Raw genomic sequence first — 23,633 nt, 5'->3', positions numbered from 1 at the left:
CGTGAATAAAAGAAACGATTTTTTTTAAAAAAGAAAAAAATTATTATATGTTCCGGCTAGATCACACGTGTCCTTCTTTCAGTCAAGCATTATGCAATTTTGATGTATTCTACAGATGGGATTTTGATATTTTGTATCTACGTTTTGAGGCCAAAATGTGGAAATCGATATTCCACGAAAATAACAATGTACTATACACAGTAATATAGTAACTACATATAATAATTATGATATAATAATTAACATATTATAATATCTATATAATAATATATTATTATAATTTCCGATATAATGTAAACTAGTATCATGCACCTGCGTTGCAAGTGCATTAAAATGTTATGCATGTAATATTTTTTTTCATGTTATTTTACAAGTAAAATAAATTTACAAAATCTAAAATGAAAACATAAAATGAAATAAAATTTAAAATAAATTCCACAATAAAATAAAAATAATATTTCTCACAGATGTAGGGAGAAAGTAAAAGAGAAATGAGAGATGAAATACTTTTCATGAACAAAACAACAGTGATTATAATACTACTTGATTGAATCGACATAGATTTAACGAAGTGAATAAATTATTTGTGTTATACTAAATAACATATAAAATTTTTATATATCAAATTAAGTAACATAGAAAGGATATTATTATAATTATTAATTAAATTATAGTAATATTTATATTATAGAATTATTCATATGTTATTAAACTAGATTGATATGAAAAACTCAAAACGATAGATTAATATTATTTAATAAAAATTCTAGTAGTATAACATAATTGTTGTATCTATAACTAATCAAACTATATTTAATATTGTTATACCAAATAAATTATATTATTCATATACATATACTAATCACATTTATAATGTCAACCAAAAGTATCTCCAAAACTAAAAAAATTATTGTAGAATATATTTTATAATAATAATATTATTAATATATAGTTACATTTATAATAATACAATCTATAAATGTAATTATTTGTGTAATAAATATAGAGCTCAATAAAATATTACAATTATCCTCTTGTTATTTTTAATAGTTATTTTGTTATGAATATTATAATAGTTATGAATTATAATTAATATAATCAAAATGATTAATTATCGTCATGTTAATTATTATTGACAAATATTATTAACGGATATAAAATACATAAAAATTGTAAGTTTTTATATATTATCAATAAATTTATGTAATTATAATTTATTGATAGTACAACTTAATTATCATAATCTCCACTAATAAAATTGTAATTTTTAAATAAATAAAAAATGTTATAAAATTTCAATAATTATGTAAGTATCATTATACTGTTGTAATTTATTATTATTTTCAAATTAATATTCTGCTAATCTATCAATTAAAATATATAATTGTCATAATTTTATACAACACTATAGTTATGAAAATAAACACAACAATTAGAGACACTATTATTATTATTTAAATTACTGAACTATAATTACTCAAGCCAAATGATATTCTTCTTTATTTCTGAATCACAAAGTAAATTAAATTTATAAATTTAATAAATAAAACATAATTAGTTTAAATAGCAAATGACACAAATAAATATAGTACCAAACTGCAATCAATAAAAGAAACTCATTTTGGTACCTAACATTTTACAATGGTGTTCAAAATTTGACAGCGTCCAAATATCTATGATTAGTGGTCATAAAACCACAACAATTAGAAAATACTATTACCATTATTCAAATTATTCAACCACAATTACTCAAGCCAAATACTATTTTTCATTATTTTTAATTTACACAATAAATTAAATTTATATATTTAATGAATAAAATATCATTAGGTTAAATGGAAAACAACACAAATAAATCTAGTACGAAACTACAATCAATAAAAGAAACTCATTTTGTCACCTAAACTTTCAAAAAGGTGTTCAAAATTTGATAGGGTCCAAAGATCTATAAGCTGTTGGTATATTGGCTGTAAATCAATCTAACAAAACAAATGTCAAAATTAGAATAAGATAAAATAAAATAGAAAAGAGAGAGACTTTAGAAGGGACAAGGCTACATGGTAAGTAACCTTTGAGAGAGAGAGAGAGAGGGTGCGTGGAGAGAGAGAGGAAGAGTGAGAGAGAAAGAAGGAAGGAGAGAGAGATTTAAGGAGAGATAAAGAAAGAGATATTTAAAGATATGTTTGTTTTCCTAAAAGATTCAGATTTTAAAAAATTTCCACATTTGTTTCACACTTTTCATAAAAAGTTCAGAAACTAATCTTTCAACAAAAGTTCCCATTCCTTTGTAGAAAAGTGAAAGATTAAGTTCTTAAAACGGTAGGAACTTAAGCTTTCATTATTTTTTTGTTGATCACTATTCACTATGCATAATATAAATACATAATATTAGTATTATTAATATGATATAATATAATATAATATTACATAATATAATACTATATTATATAGTATATATTGATTATATATTATATGTAACATATAATATTACTATATACTTATATTATATTATATTATATATTATATATAAATATATGTTATATTTTTTATATTACATAAAATATATAAATTAAATATATATTTATTGTATTAAATATCTATGGTATGTTATATTTATATTATTATATTATATATTATAAAAATATCTTATATAATATTATATATTATATATAATATAATATATTATATAATATATTAATATCTTATATTATAATAATATTATATTCTATGTTATATATGATACAAATATACATTAATAAAAATGTATAAAATATATTATATTATATATTATATTATGTTATATATTTATATGGTTAATATATATATATATATATATATATATATATATATATATATATATATATATGTCAAACACAATAGCGAGAACTTTCTTAACATTTCAGCCGGTTATGAAACATAGTACCCTTAACTTATTTAAATCTTCCAAAACAAAACATTCAACTTTGATATCTTTCAGAAAAACAAATGCGCTCTAAGAGAGATTTAAGGAGAGACGAATGAGTGAGAGGGGAAAAAGAAATGAGAGAGGAAAGAAATTACTATTGATATTTAATTTAAAGATATAGATAGTTGGAGAGAATTAAGGAAGTGGGAGCTTTTGGGTTTGAAATTTTAGAAAAGAGAGACAATCACTTGAATGGTTTTGGAGATATTTAAGGAAGTGGGAACCTTTTGGTTTGAAACTTGTAAAAACGAGAAACCAATTGAACTATTTTTTGAAAGGGTGCAGTTGGCATACATAATCCGTAGCTATAGAGGTAAGCAATACCTTCAAATTTTATCATGGTATATAATTTTGGTGTAAAATATTCTTAGGATTATCTCAAAATCTAATTTTATATCTAATTATAAAATTTTAAATTTAAAAAATAGTTAAAATCAATTAGATCTATAAACATATGAAAATCTTGAAAATGGATGGTATAGATAATATGTTGTAAAATGTACTATTTCTGAGATTTAAAATCCTTTTATTTTTCATGGTAATACATCTCGATGTCGAGATGATCAATCAAAAGGTTTTTCAACATTAAAACTACCTTTCCGATGGATTTTTGAAGTGCATCTGTAGTTTTACATTATAAGGTTGCATCCTTATATAAACTTTTTCCTTTTTAAAAAGAAGAAAAATAGGGAGCGAGACACGTATCATAAAAATAGTGGAGGTCTCATTCTCGCTTAACATATAATAGATAAATATATAATATGTATAATATTATAATATTATATAAACTTATAATAATATTATAAATATAATATTATTATAATAAAAATAATATTAATACAATCCAAACAATGGACGTGCATTTTTCAGGTCTTTTATAACCATATTTTAAGAGACACAAATTCTATGAAATACAATTCTAGGAGTGGCATATTCCCAGGACACCTATTTCTAGGGAACCAAACGTGACCTTATTTTCTGTAACTAATCGATTCCTTGTTAGAGATCCACTCGCTTGCAAGAGGCCACTTATTCGGACTTTAAGTTGGTAATGTATAATTTTATTTATTATGTTTTGAATAAACAATATATATATATATATATAGAGAGAGAGGTGTTTGAAGGTTAAACAGTCATGAAAAAATCTGAATAGGCCCATGAATCACCAGCTGTCCAATTTTGATCTGCCAGGTCAACTTCAGTAATTTTCAAAATGAATCAAATAAATAAAAATAAAAAGAGGAAAAAAATCAAGGTGATTTCAAATATATATATATATATATATATATTCTTCAAAGTTTAAACCACAGTCAAGCGATTCCGCAGAAAATTTTTTAAAAATGAGAGAAATAAAGGAATGATGGATAGGGGTTGAGTGGCTTATTTTGCTTTGAACTACACGTGGAGTTCTCTCCATGCACCCTCTTTGTCCACCTTAGAATCATCAAACCCAAGCAAAGAGGATGATAAGATCCAACTTCTAATCTTTTCCTTTCCTTTCCTCTCATAAATATTTGCCAAGTATTAAACAACGCCTAGATTTGTACTTTTCGAAAATTGGACGGTCCCTATTCAATCTTGACATTATTTCAGGTATAATTAACAAATTTGTTTTTCTATCAAGGTTAATACATGGGTTGAAGAGGTTGCTTTTTCAAAATTTAGGGTCTTAAAAATAATCGGATTTTGCTCGATTGAGTTAATGGATATTATACTCCCGCAGGAATGTAATATCTTTTGGCCAAACTAATTTAACTACACACTCTTTTTCTTTTTTTTTATTGTGAGTAAATCAATGGGGCATACAGGCCCTTACCTGTTTTTTTGGATAGATCGGTGAGGAATATAGGTCCCTATTCGTTTTAAAATAGTCAGTAGTTCTCAAATGCTTCAATAGGAATGAAACTTAGACCGGTAGCTCAAGCTTAGGCTTAGTGATATGCTACCATCATGACCTCAGCCTCATTCTCGAATTTAACTGCACACTCTTTAACTTAGTGATGGAGTGATGATCATCTCTAGTCATTTGGTGGGAAATCCTAGCCTTTAGAGGTGTCTTTTTCGAGGTGTCTTTATTGGAGCTCTCAAATTCTAAACAATTATTTGAACTTGATAATACATTTCAAGCCGTCAGATTTCATATATAATAAAATAATATTGAGATACAATTTTGGTGTCAATAATTCTTTTAAATTCACCTTTAATCAATTTTACATAAGGTTTACAACCTTAAACAATCAAAGTAAGGTGCACTTCCAAACTTTGTCTTGAGATGTAATTTTGGTGTTGATAATTTTTAGGATGGAGAGAGAATTTATTTTTGTTTCTAATAATAAAATTTTAAACTCAAAAGATGTTTCAAATCAAACAAATCTAAAAATGAATGAAATGGACAGTCTTGATAATGTGTTGTAGGACATACAATTTTTTGGACTTGAAATTCTTTTTTTTTTCTCCATATCTATACAACTTGGTGTCTAGATAATCAATTAGATATTTTTTCAACATAAAAAAATAAAATAAAAAACTAAAAAAAACAACCATTTTTTATGGATCTTAGAGGTGCACCTTAATTCTAAATCTTAAGGTGTCAACCTCATATAAACTTTTTCTAAATAAATATAGAAGAGAAATATGTATGTAGATGAGATAGCATTAGATATGATTACGCTAATTGGCACTATAATATATCCAGTCTTACATTTATGTAAGCTTTAATACTCTCCGAAAATGGAACGTTAGGCATCCGAAAAACTTAAAATCGGTCAGCTTGACCTGGATCATTATAGTTGTGAAAAAAAAAAAAAAAGAATTTCAAATTTTAAAAATAGTGTATATTGGAACATATTATCTAGACCATCCATTTTCAAGTGTTCATGGATCTGTAAGATCTGTAACATTTTTTGAATTACAAATTTCATAATCGGTGGTCGAAATTGATTTTAGAACCTTCAATGAGATTTCCCACAGTCGATGTGTCTTCTGCCTGAAGTTTTGAGGTGAGGCTTTACTTGAGTTTAGAGCCTTCAAAGAGATTTCCCATAGCGAAAGTATTTTCCGGCTGAAGTTTTGAGGTGAGGCTTTACCTCCTTTTTTTTTTTTTTTCGTTCCTTATGGCCTTGACCTTATAGAAATTGTATCCAATATAATATTCAATATTATTTATTTACATCATTCAATTGAAATAGATTTCATAAAATTATGCAAATTCTCTCTTGCTATTGGCCCAAGCTAATTATTGTGACCTCAATGTACAAAAGATAAAGGGTATGGTTTCTATAAGGTTGCAATTTTAAACAATTCAATTAAGGCGCACCTCCAAATTTTATTATAACATGTAATTTTGGTGTTAAAAGTTTTTAGGATTATTTGAGAATCTATTTTCATATCTAATTATAAAATTTTAAACTTAAAAAATGGTTAAAATCAAATAAATCTTTAAATATATGAAAATCTTGAAAATGGATGGTCTAGATAATGTGTTGCAAGATGTACTATTTTTAGGACTCAAAATCTTTTTTTTTTTTTTTCATATTCAAATATCTTGATATTGCGATTATCAATTAGAGGGGTTTTCAACTTTAAAACAACTTTTTTCGATGGATTTTTGTGGTGCATCTTTAATTCTACATTTTAAAGTTGCAACTTTATATAAACTTTTTTAAGAGATAACTGGTTTCTTTGTAGATAATCCCTTATAAAAGAGATAAGTTACGTAAAATTCTAAAATAACCGAAATGCCCATCTTATCGTACCCTTGCATGACGGGCCATTGTAAGTTGAGATCCTCATCCTTAACGTGCCTACGTAATTATGTCTCCACGATTCTAATTAGCGTAAGAATTCCCATAGAATGCTATTTTCAGGCATGTTTGGATAACTACTAATTTTATAGAGAATAGAATAACTTATATAAAATTTGTGTATTCAGGACAACATTATTTTATAAGTTGTTTAGTACCTATGTTATATAGGAACAAACATGTCTGTCTATTTGTGACATGGATGTGAATGTTTGAAACATGAACAATAAAAAATGACTTCTGGGCTTGACCGTCCATACAATATATGGGGTATCTATGTATATGCGCATGTCTATATATATTGACATTTGTGTGTAGTTCCCACACAGCAATAGTAAAGCATCTTAGAAAATTAAATAAAATTAATATCCAAAATTTGTTAATCATCAAAATTCTATTCATTAAAAATTTCTTCTAGTTGTTTCATAACAACATTGGAAAAGCTAAAAACTATTAGCTAAATAGTAAATTCCAAATATAGAACTGTTATTCATGGCTATTGAATGGGTTCCTAAAGTATGATCCGGAGTCATGCGATCACAATGCTAATAAAAAATATTTTTATTTAAGCTGCTTTTAATATTATGAAATATTTTTATTTTAAAATAAACTATTATTTGTTGAATACACCAAATTCCAAAAATGAACTGTCTAAAAAGGGGACACGCTATTAGAGCTCCATAGAAGTGTTTGATATGTTTCTAGAAGTATCGGTATTGTTGGGTATATGGCATTTCAAGGCCTGAAGACCAATAGTCTCTCATTCAATGGGAGTGATTGAGAGATATAATTTGGGTACTTTGCGAAATAGGGTATCAAATTCTTATACCTTAAGTACTTGAGGCAATGAGAGTTTTGCGTTTGAGAAAACAATTTCTCAAAGAGGTGTGCGGGTCACCTCCTAGTCAGGATCTTGTTTATATTAGTTTCGTGATTGTTGTGATTAGCCAGGGATTGGAGTATCCAATCGAGTTCAATAGAACCCGAGTATTTATTTTGGGGTCTTAGATTCTTATTCCTCAAGTACTTGAGGCAATGAGAGTTTTGCATTCTAGAAAGCAATTTTTTAAGGAGGTGTGAGGGTCACCTCCTAGTCAGGATCTTGTTTATATTAACCTCATGATTGTTGTGATCAGCCAGGGCTTGCAATATCCAATAGAGTACAATATAACCCAAGTATTTATTTTGAGTAACGACCCTGTATGGATGGTCATGACTTATGGGACATAAGTCAGTATCATGACACGAGACAATTCAATGACATTTGCACTAACGTTCACATGGGAAGCCACTATTCCAAATCCTTTATCTGAGTTTGGAAGACCTATGTACTTGTGTTGGAATATGTCCTATAGGGGTGCACCTGTAATCTATTGAGAGCCGAAAGATTAGAAGCTCTGACTCAGTGATTTTGATGTGACCAATTATATGTTCCTGTCATAAACTGTAGTGCATAGGTCCATTGGGTCAGCTTGAAACACTGTGGAATATCATTCGGGACTAGGCCAATAGAGTACTTCGATACTTAGAGTCGAGGCCAAGAGATCTCACTTACCCTTTGTTCAATTTAATTATGATGAGAAATGATAGATATTCATAAATACTTTAAATAATTATTATTATTTTGGATAACTTTTCAGAATTTTTAATTGAGAAAAATTGATTTTCAAAATTTGTTCGGTCAAAATATCATATAAGGACATCCCTGGGATGCCACGTGGCACTCGAGTGGCCATAAGGTGGCCACGTGGCACCCCCAACGTAGATCACCGTCCACTTGGGTGCTGAACCCTATGCGTGGGAACCTTGTTGGGATTTGGGTGTTTGTTTTATTTAACACACTATGTTATGTATTGTTATTTAAGGTGTTATAAATGTTATTTTGTCACATGTTTATTTAATTCACACAAGTGTTTTTGTTGGCATATGTGAGGTCCATTTTAATTTAATTTAAATATTGAATCCATGAAAATTCAATTTTTGAATTTGAATTTCAAAAATATCCTCACACTTGTGTGAAGGGGATATTAAGCTCATTGTGGCTGGTTTGAAATATTAGATCTATAAAGTGATTAGTTTTGATTAATGTGTATTCTTTCACATATGTGAGTTTTACCATTTATTATATTGCCTATTGTCCTTGATGGATCTCTGTACTATTTGATTATTTAAAACTAATGGCTTTTGTATTCACTTGAAATAAATATATGGACCTAAGGACAAAAGGGTAAAGTGGCCTTACCTAGGTGCTAAATCTCATCCCTTCATCCTAGTGGTTGGATGGAGATGGTAGCTACAGTATAATAGCATCTCATGTGCTATTGGATTGGTGCATCAAGGGTGTTGATGATATCTGATCTTACACACTATGCATATATACTTTTTTAAGTCCCAAAACCTGTCCACATGGAAAAATGGATCTCGTTTGAATTGAATAGAGAGAGAAAGAAAGAGATCAAACCTTGAGGTTCCACTCATTTCCCTTTGAGAGTTCCCATCCCCCATTGATGATCTTGGAAGCTTGATGGTGATCCTTCACTCCATAAGATCAAACGCATCTCATACCTTGATCAAGGTATTATCTCTCTAAGTTATTTTATATCAAAGATCGTTTTATCCTTGATCAAAGGTTCTTGGAAATTTCATTTACAATTATGTTTTAGCTTCCTTCGACTTCCATTTTGATGTTATCTTCATGCATTCTTACATAGTGTGATCCCTCACTTACTTATGTGTTTTATGCATTGATAAACTTTTGATCATGCATAATTTCATTTGATCTACCTTGCAAAAATTCTTTTGAGTATTTCTAAATATTTTTATTCAAATTTTAGAGATATTTAGATCCTCTGAGAAGTGTATTTGATCATTTAGAGTTGGAACTTTTGCATGAAAAGTTGTTGTGGTGAACCGGTGGACCACCACAAGTAGTTTTGCTCTATCTTACTCTATATTGATCCGATTTTCTTCATTATTCTTGCAAACTATTTTAAATAGATTTTGTGGACTCTAAGAAGTGGTTTTAAAAGTGTAAGAGATTCCTAATTGGATTAGACACCCTTGAGATTATAAACCACTCTTGCACTATTCATTGGGACACAATTAAGTCTCGAATTTGTAGCCTGGGCACAAGGCATTCAAATCGTTGGCTTCCCCACTTAGTTTCACACTTTAATATCTCTATTTAAGTGGTTTATATTTACTGCAATCTCAGTTGTTGCAGTTGTCATATGTAATTTGATTGTGTGAAGGTGTTTGAGCAATGTATGTAATCCAATGGTGTAATTTTTGAGTATGTTAAAGTGATAAGTAATTGCCCTATAAGGGGATTGTTTCAAGTTTTTATTTAAGTGGTTTTTAAGTCCTCAGGTACTTGTAAGGTCGATTTATGGTGGTGTAATTGTATACTTTCATTTGCATAAGCAAGTGCTTTTTCTTGAGTTGTATAGAAATCGCCTTGTTTTTCGGCTTTATTATAGCGCCTAGACTTTATACCACATCAAGTATGTGGTCAGACCATTAGGCACAATTGTTTATGTTGCAGAGTTTGGTACATATCTTGTATTACATATAACATTATTTAATTATTTGGTAAGTTTAACTTATTTTTAATTATTTTTGGCTAAAGATGACATGATTTTAAACAAATTATTTTGAATAAAGTAAAAATAGCTTTTCAAAAAAATAAAGACATGTTTTCTATGAGTGCCCATAGAAATGAATCTCCTCTTAAAAATTTATTTTTGAGATGGACCTAATTTTTAAGGATATATAATCTCTAACATAGAGATCATGAATATACAAAAAAATAAAAAATAAAAAATAAAAACTAATAATTTTCTAAAGAAAACTTTTGGACTGTCAGTTTCAACTGATTTTAGATAGACATACATTCGCATCCATATTTAAGATAAATGCTTTATACCTCGGGTGACACAAATGTATAAATGCGTCCCTTGCCGTATGGAACAATTTTCTCAAATAATAGAAACCATTAAACAATAGAGAATTTATGATCAAGATTGATTTCATTCAAATTGTAAATTATCAATGATAATGAGTACATTCAAACAAGCCCTTAGTGTAGTTTTGGATATGAAACAAAAGTTTTGCTTTTCGTATTGTAATTTCTTAAATAAATAGGTGAGATTGCTGCAAAGTTTTAAAACTTTTTAGATCTTTTTAGTTGGTTTAGCTTATGCTATAGTATAGACCAGATGACCCAAATTTAATGTAGATTGCACCTTTACTTAAAGGTGAAAGGTGTGGGGGCATTTTCATTGTTTTTTAATTTATTTATTTTTTTTAACCTTTTTTTTTTGATGTATCATCATCATCAAAACATTTTTCCAACTAATTCAGGTTGGCTATACGAAACCTGTTCCGCCATTCTGATATATTAAGAACCATACTCAGTGAGGTCTTAATGTCCACATAGGCTTTCTCACTATTTATAACCATGTCTTCTTGGTTCTTAGTCTTGTCATTTTTAAGCCTTACAATTGAACTAACTCCACCTCCTAATCAGTGTTGTACTGAGTATGCGGTACAGGTGGCTAGCCCATCCAAGTCTACTCTCTCTACTTATCGTCTATTGGTGCCCCACCTAAATTTTTTTTAAAAACATTTATCTTGTTTACCTCTTAAAATTTAGGGCCAAAAATTTTAAAAATTAAAATAAAAACCTTGAATTTCTTTTAATTTTTCATGGGAGGAGGCCATTACATTCACAAGAAGAGAGGAGCAGCAAACCTCCCAATCTTTTCGCTGCTTTTTGAGTGGTGCATTAATTTCCTAATTATTTTTAAATCTTATTATCCTTCTAGTATAATTTCCCTTTTTTTTTTTAAATCCACCAACCCTCATAGTGGCTACAATAGAAAGGAGAGAGAGAGATAGAGAGGGAGGGAGAAAATGGCGATGGCAATGGCAGCACTGCGCAGGCTCTCCTCCGCCAAGACTTTACGCCCACCATTCGTTGGATATTCCCTTTACAACCTGGTCTCTGTCGCTCTCCCCACCAGTTTTACTTCTTCATAACATGATTTTCTCTTTCTAACGTCTTTTCGCGTTTATGTCCATTAACATTTTGCTTCCATGATCTTTCTTGAATCTGCATTATAAGCTTCATTTCCTTGAAATTCAAAAAGTTGGGTTTTGTTGGTATTTTAACTTTTTTGTTGGTACATATTGTGTTCTTTATTATCTGGTTTTCGCCCTGTTTTGTTGGATTTATATGCATATAATTTCATTTTCTTGAAATCCAAAAGGTTGCTTGTTTTTTGTTTCTTATTTTCTTGCTCTTTTTCTTTGTTTTTTTGGTTGCAGACATCTCTGCCTAATCAGGTGGAATATGATAAGGAGAGATCTAATGTCCCAGTGAGTATTTGGGGTGGTTTGAATTTGAATTTTCTTTAGAACTGTTGCGTGAACATGCAAATTTCTCTTCGGAAACCTGGTTGTCTTTGATATATTTGTTATGCTCTGCTATCTGTTTCTTTGGGATCCCAGCTATTTAGAGATTCTTCATGGTTTGAACCATTGGATCTGGAGTTTGAGATACGCATTCATGTATTTTATTTATTGGCATTTGTTCCGTTTCAGTGGCCAAAGCAGTTGAATGCACCCCTTGAGGAAGTGGACCCAGAGATTGCAAACATAATCGAGTTAGAGAAAGCGAGACAATGGAAGGTATTTCCTTGTGAATTTATTTAGATATTGTTTAAATTTTACAACCCATTTTGATTTTCAATATTTTTTAAGTTTCTTCTTATTTCCTGGGGTCTATATCTCTTAATGAACCACCTTCAAAGTATTGGGCATATTGGAATATTATTTTTTTTGTGATTTTTATTGAGAATTTGTTGTTGTTTCATGCTCAGTTGGATATTATCCATTCATGGTGTCCATTTCTCTCATACACTCGTTTTCAAAGCATTGGGTGAATTTAAACCAATCATTTAAAGGCTCAGAAGATGCTATGGTTTGAACTTGAAAAGTGCACAGCTGGGCAATTATACTGCTGCTCTGATATTATTCTAATTCTCTGGGAAATGTAAATATGGCTCTTTTGTTACAGTTTTTTGTTGTTGTTGTTTGATACCATGATAATCTGTAGGATATGTCACATGTTATTATTAAATCAATAAGAGCATCATGATAGGGCCTTGGTTCATTTAGCTGGAATTTATAAGCTTTTGGTAACTTTTTGAACATGAAGGATTTTCTGACACAGGACATCAAAGATTAGCTTACAATTTGTTCATTAACTCTCTGAATTGGTGTTGCAACAGTTTTAAATTGATAGCTCTTGGATTGCTCGCTTCTGCAGGGTCTGGAACTTATACCATCCGAAAACTTCACTTCAGTATCAGTCATGCAGGCTGTTGGGTCTGTTATGTGCAACAAATACAGTGAAGGCTATCCTGGTGCTAGATATTATGGAGGAAACGAGTGAGCAACATGTTCTTCCCTTGCCATCTGGCTTTATTAACAGTACTGTATTGTGTTATTTTGCGTCTATATGATATTCTTAGAGCTTTAAATGGTTGCCAACCTTTTGAAGTGTTTAATGTTCCCTAGTCAATGCTCATACACTTTGAGGCACTTTTCTCTTGCAGGTACATCGACATGGCAGAATCACTATGTCAAAAACGAGCCTTAGAAGCTTATCGGCTTGATCCAGAAAAGTGGGGAGGTTGGTCTGCATCCATACCTACATTTGTGCTTGCATAGGTGCAAAATCCATTGGGTATGTACATAAGTACATATGTAATGTATTTCAAACATGTATTGAAAAGTGCAAATTCCACAGGCCTTGGGGTTTTGATTTGTCAAATTTCTACAACTTGGAAGATTTCTTTGGGAAGAAAAGTTGATGTGGTTTAAGAAACATGGATTATGTGGATGAATTATTATACTTCACAACCCAAGCATAGAACAAAAATTTATTTTCTTTTATAGTTCTGAATCTTTTGATTCGTGAGAACAATGGATAAGCTTTTGTGCTGCACCTATATGGCCACCTTGTTATTTTGAGATCGCCTACTGAGAATAAGCTATCATGAAAATTTTGCAGTAAACGTGCAGCCTCTGTCAGGGTCTCCTGCAAATTTTCATGTTTACACTGCATTACTGAAACCACACGAGCGAATAATGGCCCTTGATCTTCCGCATGGTGGACACCTGTCACATGGTTATCAGGTTTCTATTACAAGTTTCCTGTTCTTGTTGTAATTATATTTTGGGATATTGTAAATATATTTTAGGATAGTATCCTCTAATTCTCATGACATATATGAAACCCATGGTCATGCGGATCATCATCATCCAATCAATATTTTGGATGATGATGGAAATTTGTGCCCTGTTCTTTTTTCATCACCATTTAAGGCTGGATGTTGAAAGTGTGATGTAAATTGGATTTCTTTTGGAGTTGAAAGTGTGATGTAAGTTTACTTTTACTTGCAATGAGTGGTGCTTGTGCTTCACTCGTGAGTGCTCAAGGATCTGATGCTCATGCAATGCATGATTGTCACAAATGACAACAATAATAGGCATAAATGATATCATTAGGTGTACGTGCTTCTAGCAAACACTCTATATGTTCTTTGTTTTCAAACACTGAGCAATGATTTGGCTTTTTGTAGAGTATGGATGTTCCATAATTGCTGGAGTTCTTAAATACAAATTATTGTTCTGTACTTGTTGGGCAGTTGGAGTTCTTAAATAAGTTAGTTTATAACCTTAGTACTGGAATGGGCTGGGCATCTATTTTTGACATTGATATGTACACTAGATTATAATTTTGATTAATGTTTAAGAACTGGGCTTTAGGATCTGATTATGGTCCCCATGCCTCCTGAATACATATCCTTGTTGGAGGATCTTTTTTGTAGTCTTACACGAGTTTTTCGCAATCTCGCCATGTGAGTCCTTAAGTCTTACTTTAATATCTAAATGTGGTGGGCGCTAGGTGGACCTGGAAGCACCTGTAGAAACCAAATTGAAAATTTCAGTTTATGGGAAGGATTGGTGCTGGACAAAATCCTAAATTATTTCAAAACATGAGCAATATTTCAAAGGAGTGAATAAAGCTTGAGGCAACTGAGGCAGAAGCAAATGCCCTGCTTCAGATTGTATGGGAAACCATAATCTCATTGACAAGCACAGGACTGGGTATCCCTGGAGGCTTGATGGAGTTTTCTTGGGAAGCAAATGAAAGAAGCAAATGAACTGAACAGATGGAATAGCAAGAGAGAGAATCCTGTCAAACTTAAGATTCATTAAGAAGAGCTAATATGCTTCCAGATCAATTTGTATATAACCTTTTTGTGCAGTTTTCTAGGAACTTTTTGTGCAGGTTTTTTATACATTATTTGTTATAGTGTCACTTTGGGCAATTTTGTACATGCCCTATGGGCGATTACACGGTTTTGTTTTTGTCCATACAATCACTGAGAATTAGAATTAATATGGGTTTTGTTTCGCAAGTGTTGCTGCTTTACATGTCTGACTTTCTTTTGGACTGATGCTCCTCTCAACAATTGCTAAGGGTGTGCCTAGTCCAGCATATGCAATGGAAATAAAAGGCCATTGAGAAGCAGCTTAGTTTGCTTGGTTATTTAGTGATGAAAAGAAAAAGCTGCTTAGTTTGCAGCATTGCCAATTTCGTTGTCAAATGATAAAAAAATACAAATAGTCCTTACTGCTCAAGATGTTTGCTAAACAATTTGATATTCATGCTTCCTGTCCTGGGAAGGAAAAAACAGTCTATTTTGCATCTGGTTCTTTCATAATGTCACATGATACTCCATTTTAGCCATCTCTTGTATTATATTAAATGTTAGCACTTTTTCATCTGGTTCTTTTCATAATATCACATGATACTCCATTTTAGCCATGTCTTGTATTATATTAAATGTGAATTGCTAACATGGGATAATTCCATGTATATATACTTTAATTCCTGAGTTTTGGTTTTGATATGCCGATTACTTTTGCATTGTATAAAATTGAGACATTGTATATTAATTCAGACCCTGTATTATCATGTTTCTGAAGTTGGAGTTGATGCTTCAGAGTCCTGTCAATTCTTCCTAAGGCTTTATATGATTATAATAGTGGATGGTTCCTTTATTTTACACATTTCATTTATGTGTCCATGTGACTTATCGAAAAAATTATTTGGCATATCTCAGACTGACACGAAGAAGATATCGGCTGTATCTATATTTTTTGAAACAATGCCATACAGACTGGACGAGTCTACTGGATATATTGATTATGACCAGGTAGTATTGCATACCTCTTCTCTTTGGGGATTTCACTTTTCACCCCAGTATAACAAATTAAATCGTAATTAAATCCTAATTATTATGTTCTCCATGGAATTCTGCTAGTATTATGGGTCAGAACTGTTCCATCTGTACACATGTGCCAAAAAGATGCCTATTAATACATTGTTGATTTTAATCTAATTGGTGGTCAGATGGGCAGTGTGGTTGAGTCTATCTTATGTTGCAATTTCTTACACGATGGAAGCTTAGTAGTTCCTTTATTGTAAAACTGTTGGGATTCAACATTGACTAGAATTCTATGAAATTATTTCATGTAGTGTAATATATCTTTTCTGGAATTATGAATCACTGCAATTTTTACAAGTAGTTTGATTCCTTTTGTATATCAAGTGTGCACCTACTTTGTTACCACAGTTTGAAGCTCTTTGAGTTGACTTGGAACTCGCCAGATGCGACTAACCTCACCCCTATATCAAGTCTCAACCAAGTCGCAGAAGACTTAACCTGATGTTCGACAAGTCTCCAATTACTATTCTTAGTTTCACATGTAAGAAACTGGCCAAAACTGGCCTTGGGTATTTATGCCTATTAGAAGTCTGTGAAAACCAAACTAAATACCCACCATTAAGAAAAGTCTGTTAGAAGCATGTAATGGCATATGTAGAGATGACTGTCATACTGTAGAGAAATTATAGAAGTCAAATTTGCATAGCTTTTTCTTTTCTTTTGTATTCTCAGTCTAATCAACATATCTACACTTGTATACATTCCGAATGGAATACTTCCTGCGTTCAGCCTTAATCATGAGATATCAATCGGCAACGTTTTGACCAACAAATATGTCTATATTCATGTCTTCGCCTTTGTTAAAAATCACCAACATGATGGCATGTAGATGTGTGGAGAAGAGATAGAAGTAGCTTCTTGCCAATTTTATTGAAGTTTTGACTAAATATGGGGTGAATCTCACTGTGATTTCTGTAAAATTGAGATATTCAGAATGAATTGAAGATCTCTCTTAAATTGGAAATCAAGAGCTGCTTTTCAAGTTTTATCAACCAAATGACCTTGGAAATTTTTTAAGACGTTTATCTTCCGGAGGTTTGCATGCCAACAATGAATCAGTTACCTTTTAACTATGAGGAGAATTGATTCTTCACATTCTTATGGAGAAGTTCTAATTGGTGAACCACCAAACTATGACTGCCCACATTATTGCTATGTGTTGCAACAGAATAAACTGTCCCCTCATAAACCGCATCATATTCCGGATTATATATTGTGGTAGTTCATACTTTATCATTTGATGAATCAGGGGTCATCTTACTTCATCTTGTTTTGTATGGCTAAATAGAAAACCAGTAGTTTTTTCATGAAACAAAATTTTTCTAAATATAAAAAAACTTGTACTGGTTTCAGATGGAATTTTAAGAGTCTGGAATATATTTTGGGTGTTGTGCATGTTTTACCAGAAATTTGTAGTATCATGGACATTTTCATTGAAATAAGCCAAAAGTTGCTGAATTTTTAATACCCGATGCTGCCTGAAGAACTGGAATAGTCATACTGCAAGTTTGTCAACTTATTTTAACATTGACTAATAGATGCCACTTTTGTTTGTTTCTGAATTCTGATAAGTTTGCACACTTAGTTTAGTTCCATAATGTATTTAGCTTTTCCTATTTTGTGCAACTTGTACTCTCTTGCGAGCGTATATTTGTTTTAGCAATTGGTTAAGTATCTGTACAATATACCTACCTTTGAATCCCTATTGTGTAATCTGAGATTTCTTTATGAAAGAAACTCTTCCTTTTTCACACAAGGTTGAGGGTTCTGGATTTGTTTCTGTTTGCAGTTAGAGAAGAGTGCAACACTTTTTAGGCCCAAGCTTATAGTTGCTGGTGCTAGTGCTTATGCTCGTCTCTATGATTATGCACGTATTCGCAAGGTAAAACATTCCCTTTTTGTATCACTACTAAAACGCTTTTCTTTCATTATTTTGGTCAACTGTCAAAGAAAAGGTCATTCTTTACTTCTTGTATCCCAATGGTGCTCCCGAACTTTCAACTTCATGATAAAATTTGTTGGTTTTCTTTACAGGTCTGTAATAAGCAAAAGGCTGTTTTGTTGGCAGACATGGCACACATTAGTGGGTTGGTTGCTGCAGGGGTTATTCCATCTCCCTTTGAGTATGCAGATGTTGTAACCACAACCACACACAAGTCACTTCGTGGACCCCGTGGGGCCATGATCTTTTTCAGGAAGGGGGTCAAAGAGGTTAATAAACAAGGGCAACAGGTGAGTGCTCCAGAGCTCTTGAATTTTTACAAGGTATTTGTGGTTCTGTTTGTTTGCTCCTGTGCTGATCAATTTTGATAATTTCAGTTCCTCTGTCAATGTGAGAGAAGATTATGACTAAAATTATGATCCTCGGAGTTCTATCAAATTACTAAATGGTGGTCTTTGTGTATGCTATGAAGGTCATGTATGACTATGAAGAAAAAATAAATGCGGCTGTCTTTCCTGGTCTTCAAGGAGGTCCACATAACCATACAATCACGGGTTTGGCAGTTGCACTTAAACAGGTTTGTATTCATCAACAAAGATAATTGTGGTAATTTCTAGGGATTACGGGTTCCTTCTTCCTTTCTTTTGATGTTCGATTTTTTTTCTTCTAGTAAATACTCTACATAATACACACTTGTTGCAGTATTCATGCACTGGCACAAATATGTGGCTTGGAAGTAGGGAACAAAAGTTGCACTAGATTAACTCTGAATAAAGTTGCACTAGATTAACTCTGAATGTTTTCAAGTTTGCACCATGAATACTGATTTTTGTACTGCAATCAGTGGAATCTTTTGAATCATTTTTGCACTGTCGATTATCAACTTTTAAATAATTTCGGATCAGTAGAATGGATGTCTATCTCAGTACTAAACTAAATGGTACATGTGGATCTTGCTTGCTTTTACTTGTATTTAGAGAATATTCCTTTTCATAAAAGCTGAGCAAGTCATGACCAACAATGAAATGATTATGGGAAGTTGTTGAATTCTTTGGTTATTTCATGTTCTTCAAGTTTATTATGGCATAGTAAACAATTATTTAATGTTTTACTGGTTGATAAAAATTTAAAAATGAGAGGTTAATGTTAAAGATGCAACCTATATCACACACTGATAGCTATAGCGAATAGTTGGTTAGATTAGGATGATCTGCCTCAGGCTCTCACGATATGCACCTTGATTCAAGTTTAAGGTATTTTTATGTTTCCAGGCTACCACTCCAGAATACAAGGCTTATCAAGAGCAAGTTCTCAGCAATTGCTCAAAATTTGCTCAGGTAGACATATCTCGTTTCCTGCATAATTTGAGCGAGCATTTCTTCTACTGCATCTTATGTGCGACAAAAAGTCATCTTTCAATGGCCTGTTAGCCAAGTTTGGAATTCGCTTAGTTTGTGTTTCCAGGGTTATTAATTTCTAGAGTGAATTCTTGTTCAGCGTTTGATGGAAAATGGCTATGAGCTTGTTTCTGGTGGAACTGACAACCATCTAGTTTTGGTGAACTTGAAGAACAAGGTACATACTTTGTGTTATCGTGGCCTTAGATGAACATGTTTTGCTTCGTTTTATTACACTTGGAACTTTTGTGCTTTCTTTGGCAAAATGGTTTTATTCTGAGGCAAATCATTATTGAGTTTCGAGTATTAACATGCAAATCCATATCTTTTCTTTGTTATCATTGCTCATTTTGCATTTGTGAAGGAAATTTAAGACCACTTTGTGAGTTCCACTTTCTTGGAATATTTGAAACAATATAATTGCTTCTTGGGTTTTGTAGGGTATTGATGGTTCAAGAGTGGAGAAGGTGCTCGAGTTGGTTCATATTGCAGCAAACAAGAACACCGTCCCTGGTGACGTCTCTGCCATGGTCCCTGGTGGCATTAGGATGGGTAAGCTTCACATTACTAATGACTAATTTATTAATATAATTGATTAATTTGACATGTTACCTCTCAAGAAAAGGAAAGCCTATGATAATTATGTTCTCCTTCATTAGCATGCAATTATTCTCACAGTAGCTACACTGAACTGATGTACTTTTATTGTTTTATCAATTCATTTTTGTATACCAGGCACACCGGCGCTCACATCCAGGGGGTTCATTGAAGAGGATTTTGTCAAAGTAGCTGACTTCTTTGATGCCGCTGTTAAGTTAGCTGTAAAGGTCAAGAATGAAACAAAAGGTTTGCCCTACTCGTACTGTCTAGTCAGATCGGTACATATTTCAATAATATCTAATATGTAAATATTTCAAGACTGTGCCTGGAAGACCTGCATAAACTGCTAGAGGTGCTCCAGAAACTTGAAATCCCTAGAGAATGATTGGACTGTTCATTTCTTTTTAAATGACTATTTCACCCCCACCCTGGTAGGACAATGGAGGGAGGTTCAGCAAAATGGAGGGTAAAATAATCACTGACAGAGAATATGACCACCTGCATGATGTATGCAGGTGTTGCAGGCAATGTTTTGATATTTTCACTTGAATAGTTTCACTATGATTTTGCATGGTTAATCGTATTGGTCTTGGTAACTTAGGTGGGACAAAGTTGAAGGACTTTGTGGCCACACTTCAGACTCCTGATATCCAATCAGAGATAGCAAAGCTCCGCCATGAGGTAGAGGAGTATGCCAAGCAGTTCCCCACAATTGGGTTTGAGAAAGCAACAATGAAATACAAGGATTAATGATCATGTCGGTATGTTCTTATTTATCTTTGGAGACACCCTAGTCAGATATGGTTTTGTAATAGGGCTCCATGGTTTTTTCTTTCATTTCTTTTTAAGTAACAAGACAAATGTTTCTTATGACAGACATTTGGCATCTTTTGTTGGGATAAGCTGTTGGTCTTACTATGTTTCAATGTGAATTAGTTTTCTTTTAAGCATGATTTTGGTAGTAAACATGGTTAACATGTGCTGCTAACTGGTATGGAACAGGTGAAAAGAAGAGTTGGTGATAACCTTTGAGAAGAAAGAATTTGAGGGTGTTCCATTGAGGCTATGGTTGATTGTTGGGCATGTAGAACTTGTGTATTATTATGTTCTCCATTGCTGAAAATGTATAGTTGCAGTATCAAGTTATGTCAATGGAAACCAAATATTATTAGCGAAATGCTTGATTTAACTGAAATGGATATATTCATAATCCACATTTGTATCTTTCCTCTTATTTTGAATAATCTACTGTATAAATCATGCTTCATAGTTGCTTCTGGTGGGACTTTGGTGACATTCAATATGGACAATTGCCTGGAAGAAATATGTATGTTTCTCCTAGAGGGGGAAAGCCCACAAAGCATCGAAAATTCCGAAGTAATTTATCACATCCTATTAAATCGATTCAATGCCTGAACCCTTTTCTAGGCTGTTTTTTTGGTGCTATTTGTTTGTTTGCAATATGTGTTGTAAAAAATTTGGAATGCTTTATAAGTAATATTTTTTGAAAGTGTTCACTTTTGTATTGTATAAAGTAACCTTGTACAAGCTATCAAAAACTTTACAAGGAATTATCATTTAGGCCTTACATTACATGATGATGAAGAATTAAAATTAAGAGAATTTTGAGTCCTAATTTTCATGAAATTTCTTTCCGTATGTTTGGCCACTTGCAGGACAGGGGTGCTAGGCCAGCAGTTTATACATTCAAGGTTTAGCTCTGCGCTTAATCACCAAAAAATAGGAGTAGACTATTTACAACATCTGCATCCACTGTTCTGATTTGGAATCTGTAACTTGGGGAGTTAGAGAATGAAGGCATGCATGAAACTACTAAGGATATATATATATATATATATATATATATATATATATATATATATATATATATATATATATATATATATATATATCTTGTATCTACTCCATTTGTTGCCAATCCTCTCTTTATGCACATAAGATCAGTGTCACTTTGATAAGCGTAATTAGCTTGAAGTCCTTCAGAGTCGTTGTCACACTCACCCTATTATTATTGGTGTAACTCTAAATGTTGCTGGAAGATATAGTTCTAGTTTCGGAAACCTTACGATGTCTTGATAATTTACGTTTAACTGTAATTATGAAATTTGAAAATTTAAAAATATTGTAAATTGAACAGATTTATAAATACTTAAAAATCTTGAAAATAAATGGTCCATATAACTTAATATTACAAACTTAATATTACAAGATACATTAATTTTTTCCCTTAATATCCATATCGAGATGATCAAGTTGGAAGGTTTTCAAACTTCATAACAGTCTTTTCTATTGGATTGTTGAGGTCCACCTTAGTTCTATTTCATAAAGTTGCAATCTTACCTTTTAGAAACATGGCTTTGAGCATTTTGTCCATTTACTTAGGTAAAACCCAACTTAGACTATTTTTAGGGCCGTAAATTTTAGGGATGTTTGAAGGGTAAAATCTCGGTGTTGAAAAAATCGAAATCCATTTTCTTTTACCTTTGAAATCAAACTGCTTATAATCTTTAGATGGATCCCCATATTTCAGATAAAAAACTCCTGGCAATCAGCTCTTTTGCCTAAGCGGACAAATGCACATTATGATCCCCTGGGAGCACCGCATATGTGCTCAATATCTTCTACTCGAGATCGAAACTTTATCATAGCCGGTTATATAGGAGAACTTCTTGACGTGTGATGGCAATGGCTGCCATGACACATAAGAAATGGAAAAAATAAACAAAGACTTGCAATTTCAAAACTAAATTTATAAGTGCCACTGATATATAGAACAATAAAGATAATGGTATCATAATGTGATATCGTTCTTTTCACAGGAAGAGAAAAGAGCAATATTGTGACGGATGTAATAGATGTTATGTATGAAGTTCGAAAAAAAAGAAAAAAAAGAAGGAAACAACAGATTTTATATAGGGGTGCAGTTGGCATTTGGATGCATTCGTAGCTGTAGAGGTAGTGCACCTTTAAATTTTGTCATGGTTTATAATTTTGATGTAAGATATTGTTAGTATTATCTCAAAATCTATTTTTATATCTAATTATAAAGTTTTAAATTTAAAAAATGGTTAAAATCAAATAGATCTATCAACACATGAAAATCTTGAAAATGAATGGTATAGATAATATGTTCTAAAGTGCACTATTTTTTAGACTTAAAATCCTTTTATTTTTCTTGGTCATACATCTCAATGTGGAGATGATCAGTCAAAGGGTTTTTCAATATTAAAACCACCTTTTCCGAAGGATTTTTGAGATGCATCCATAATTCTACATATAAGGTTGCATCCTTATATAAACGCTTTTGCGATTTTTTAGTGCTCTATTAGGAATTTTATTGAACACTTCGCAGATGTATTGTTTCTCACCAAGTTTTACAAACAAGTCAATAATTAGAGTGGGTACAATGCATCAAAATATGTTTCTAATGAAAAAGTCCGTGGTTCTATGGGGTTGTATTGCAAGAGAAATAGCAGCCCAAAAGCACTTCATTACCTCCTTATCTTGTGAAAAATAAGCAAACCAGCAACTACAGGAGAC

At 31.8% G+C, this 23,633-nt stretch overlaps 1 protein-coding gene across 1 annotated transcript; it reads left to right on the top strand.

Moving 5' to 3' along the window:
* The first annotated feature begins 11,625 nt into the window (after positions 1-11,625).
* Positions 11,626-21,339, top strand: SHM1 (serine transhydroxymethyltransferase 1). Its single transcript, XM_006856546.4, has 16 exons — positions 11,626-11,769; positions 12,097-12,147; positions 12,373-12,459; positions 13,100-13,221; positions 13,389-13,465; positions 13,847-13,971; positions 15,969-16,061; positions 17,923-18,015; positions 18,168-18,365; positions 18,548-18,652; positions 19,347-19,412; positions 19,573-19,650; positions 19,913-20,024; positions 20,208-20,318; positions 20,674-20,833; positions 21,075-21,339. Exons 1-15 carry the CDS (start codon positions 11,683-11,685, stop codon positions 20,820-20,822), a joined length of 1,554 nt encoding a protein of 517 aa, XP_006856608.1. The 5' UTR covers positions 11,626-11,682; the 3' UTR covers positions 20,823-20,833; positions 21,075-21,339.
* The last annotated feature ends 2,294 nt before the right edge of the window (positions 21,340-23,633 follow it).

This window comes from Amborella trichopoda, chromosome 13, assembly GCF_054954075.1.
Source record: "Amborella trichopoda isolate Santa Cruz 75 chromosome 13, AtrichopodaSantaCruz75HAP2 v2.0, whole genome shotgun sequence".
NCBI lineage: Eukaryota > Viridiplantae > Streptophyta > Magnoliopsida > Amborellales > Amborellaceae > Amborella > Amborella trichopoda.
The sequence above is the reverse complement of the archived record's forward strand: the minus strand, read 5'-3'. Positions and strand labels throughout refer to the sequence as shown.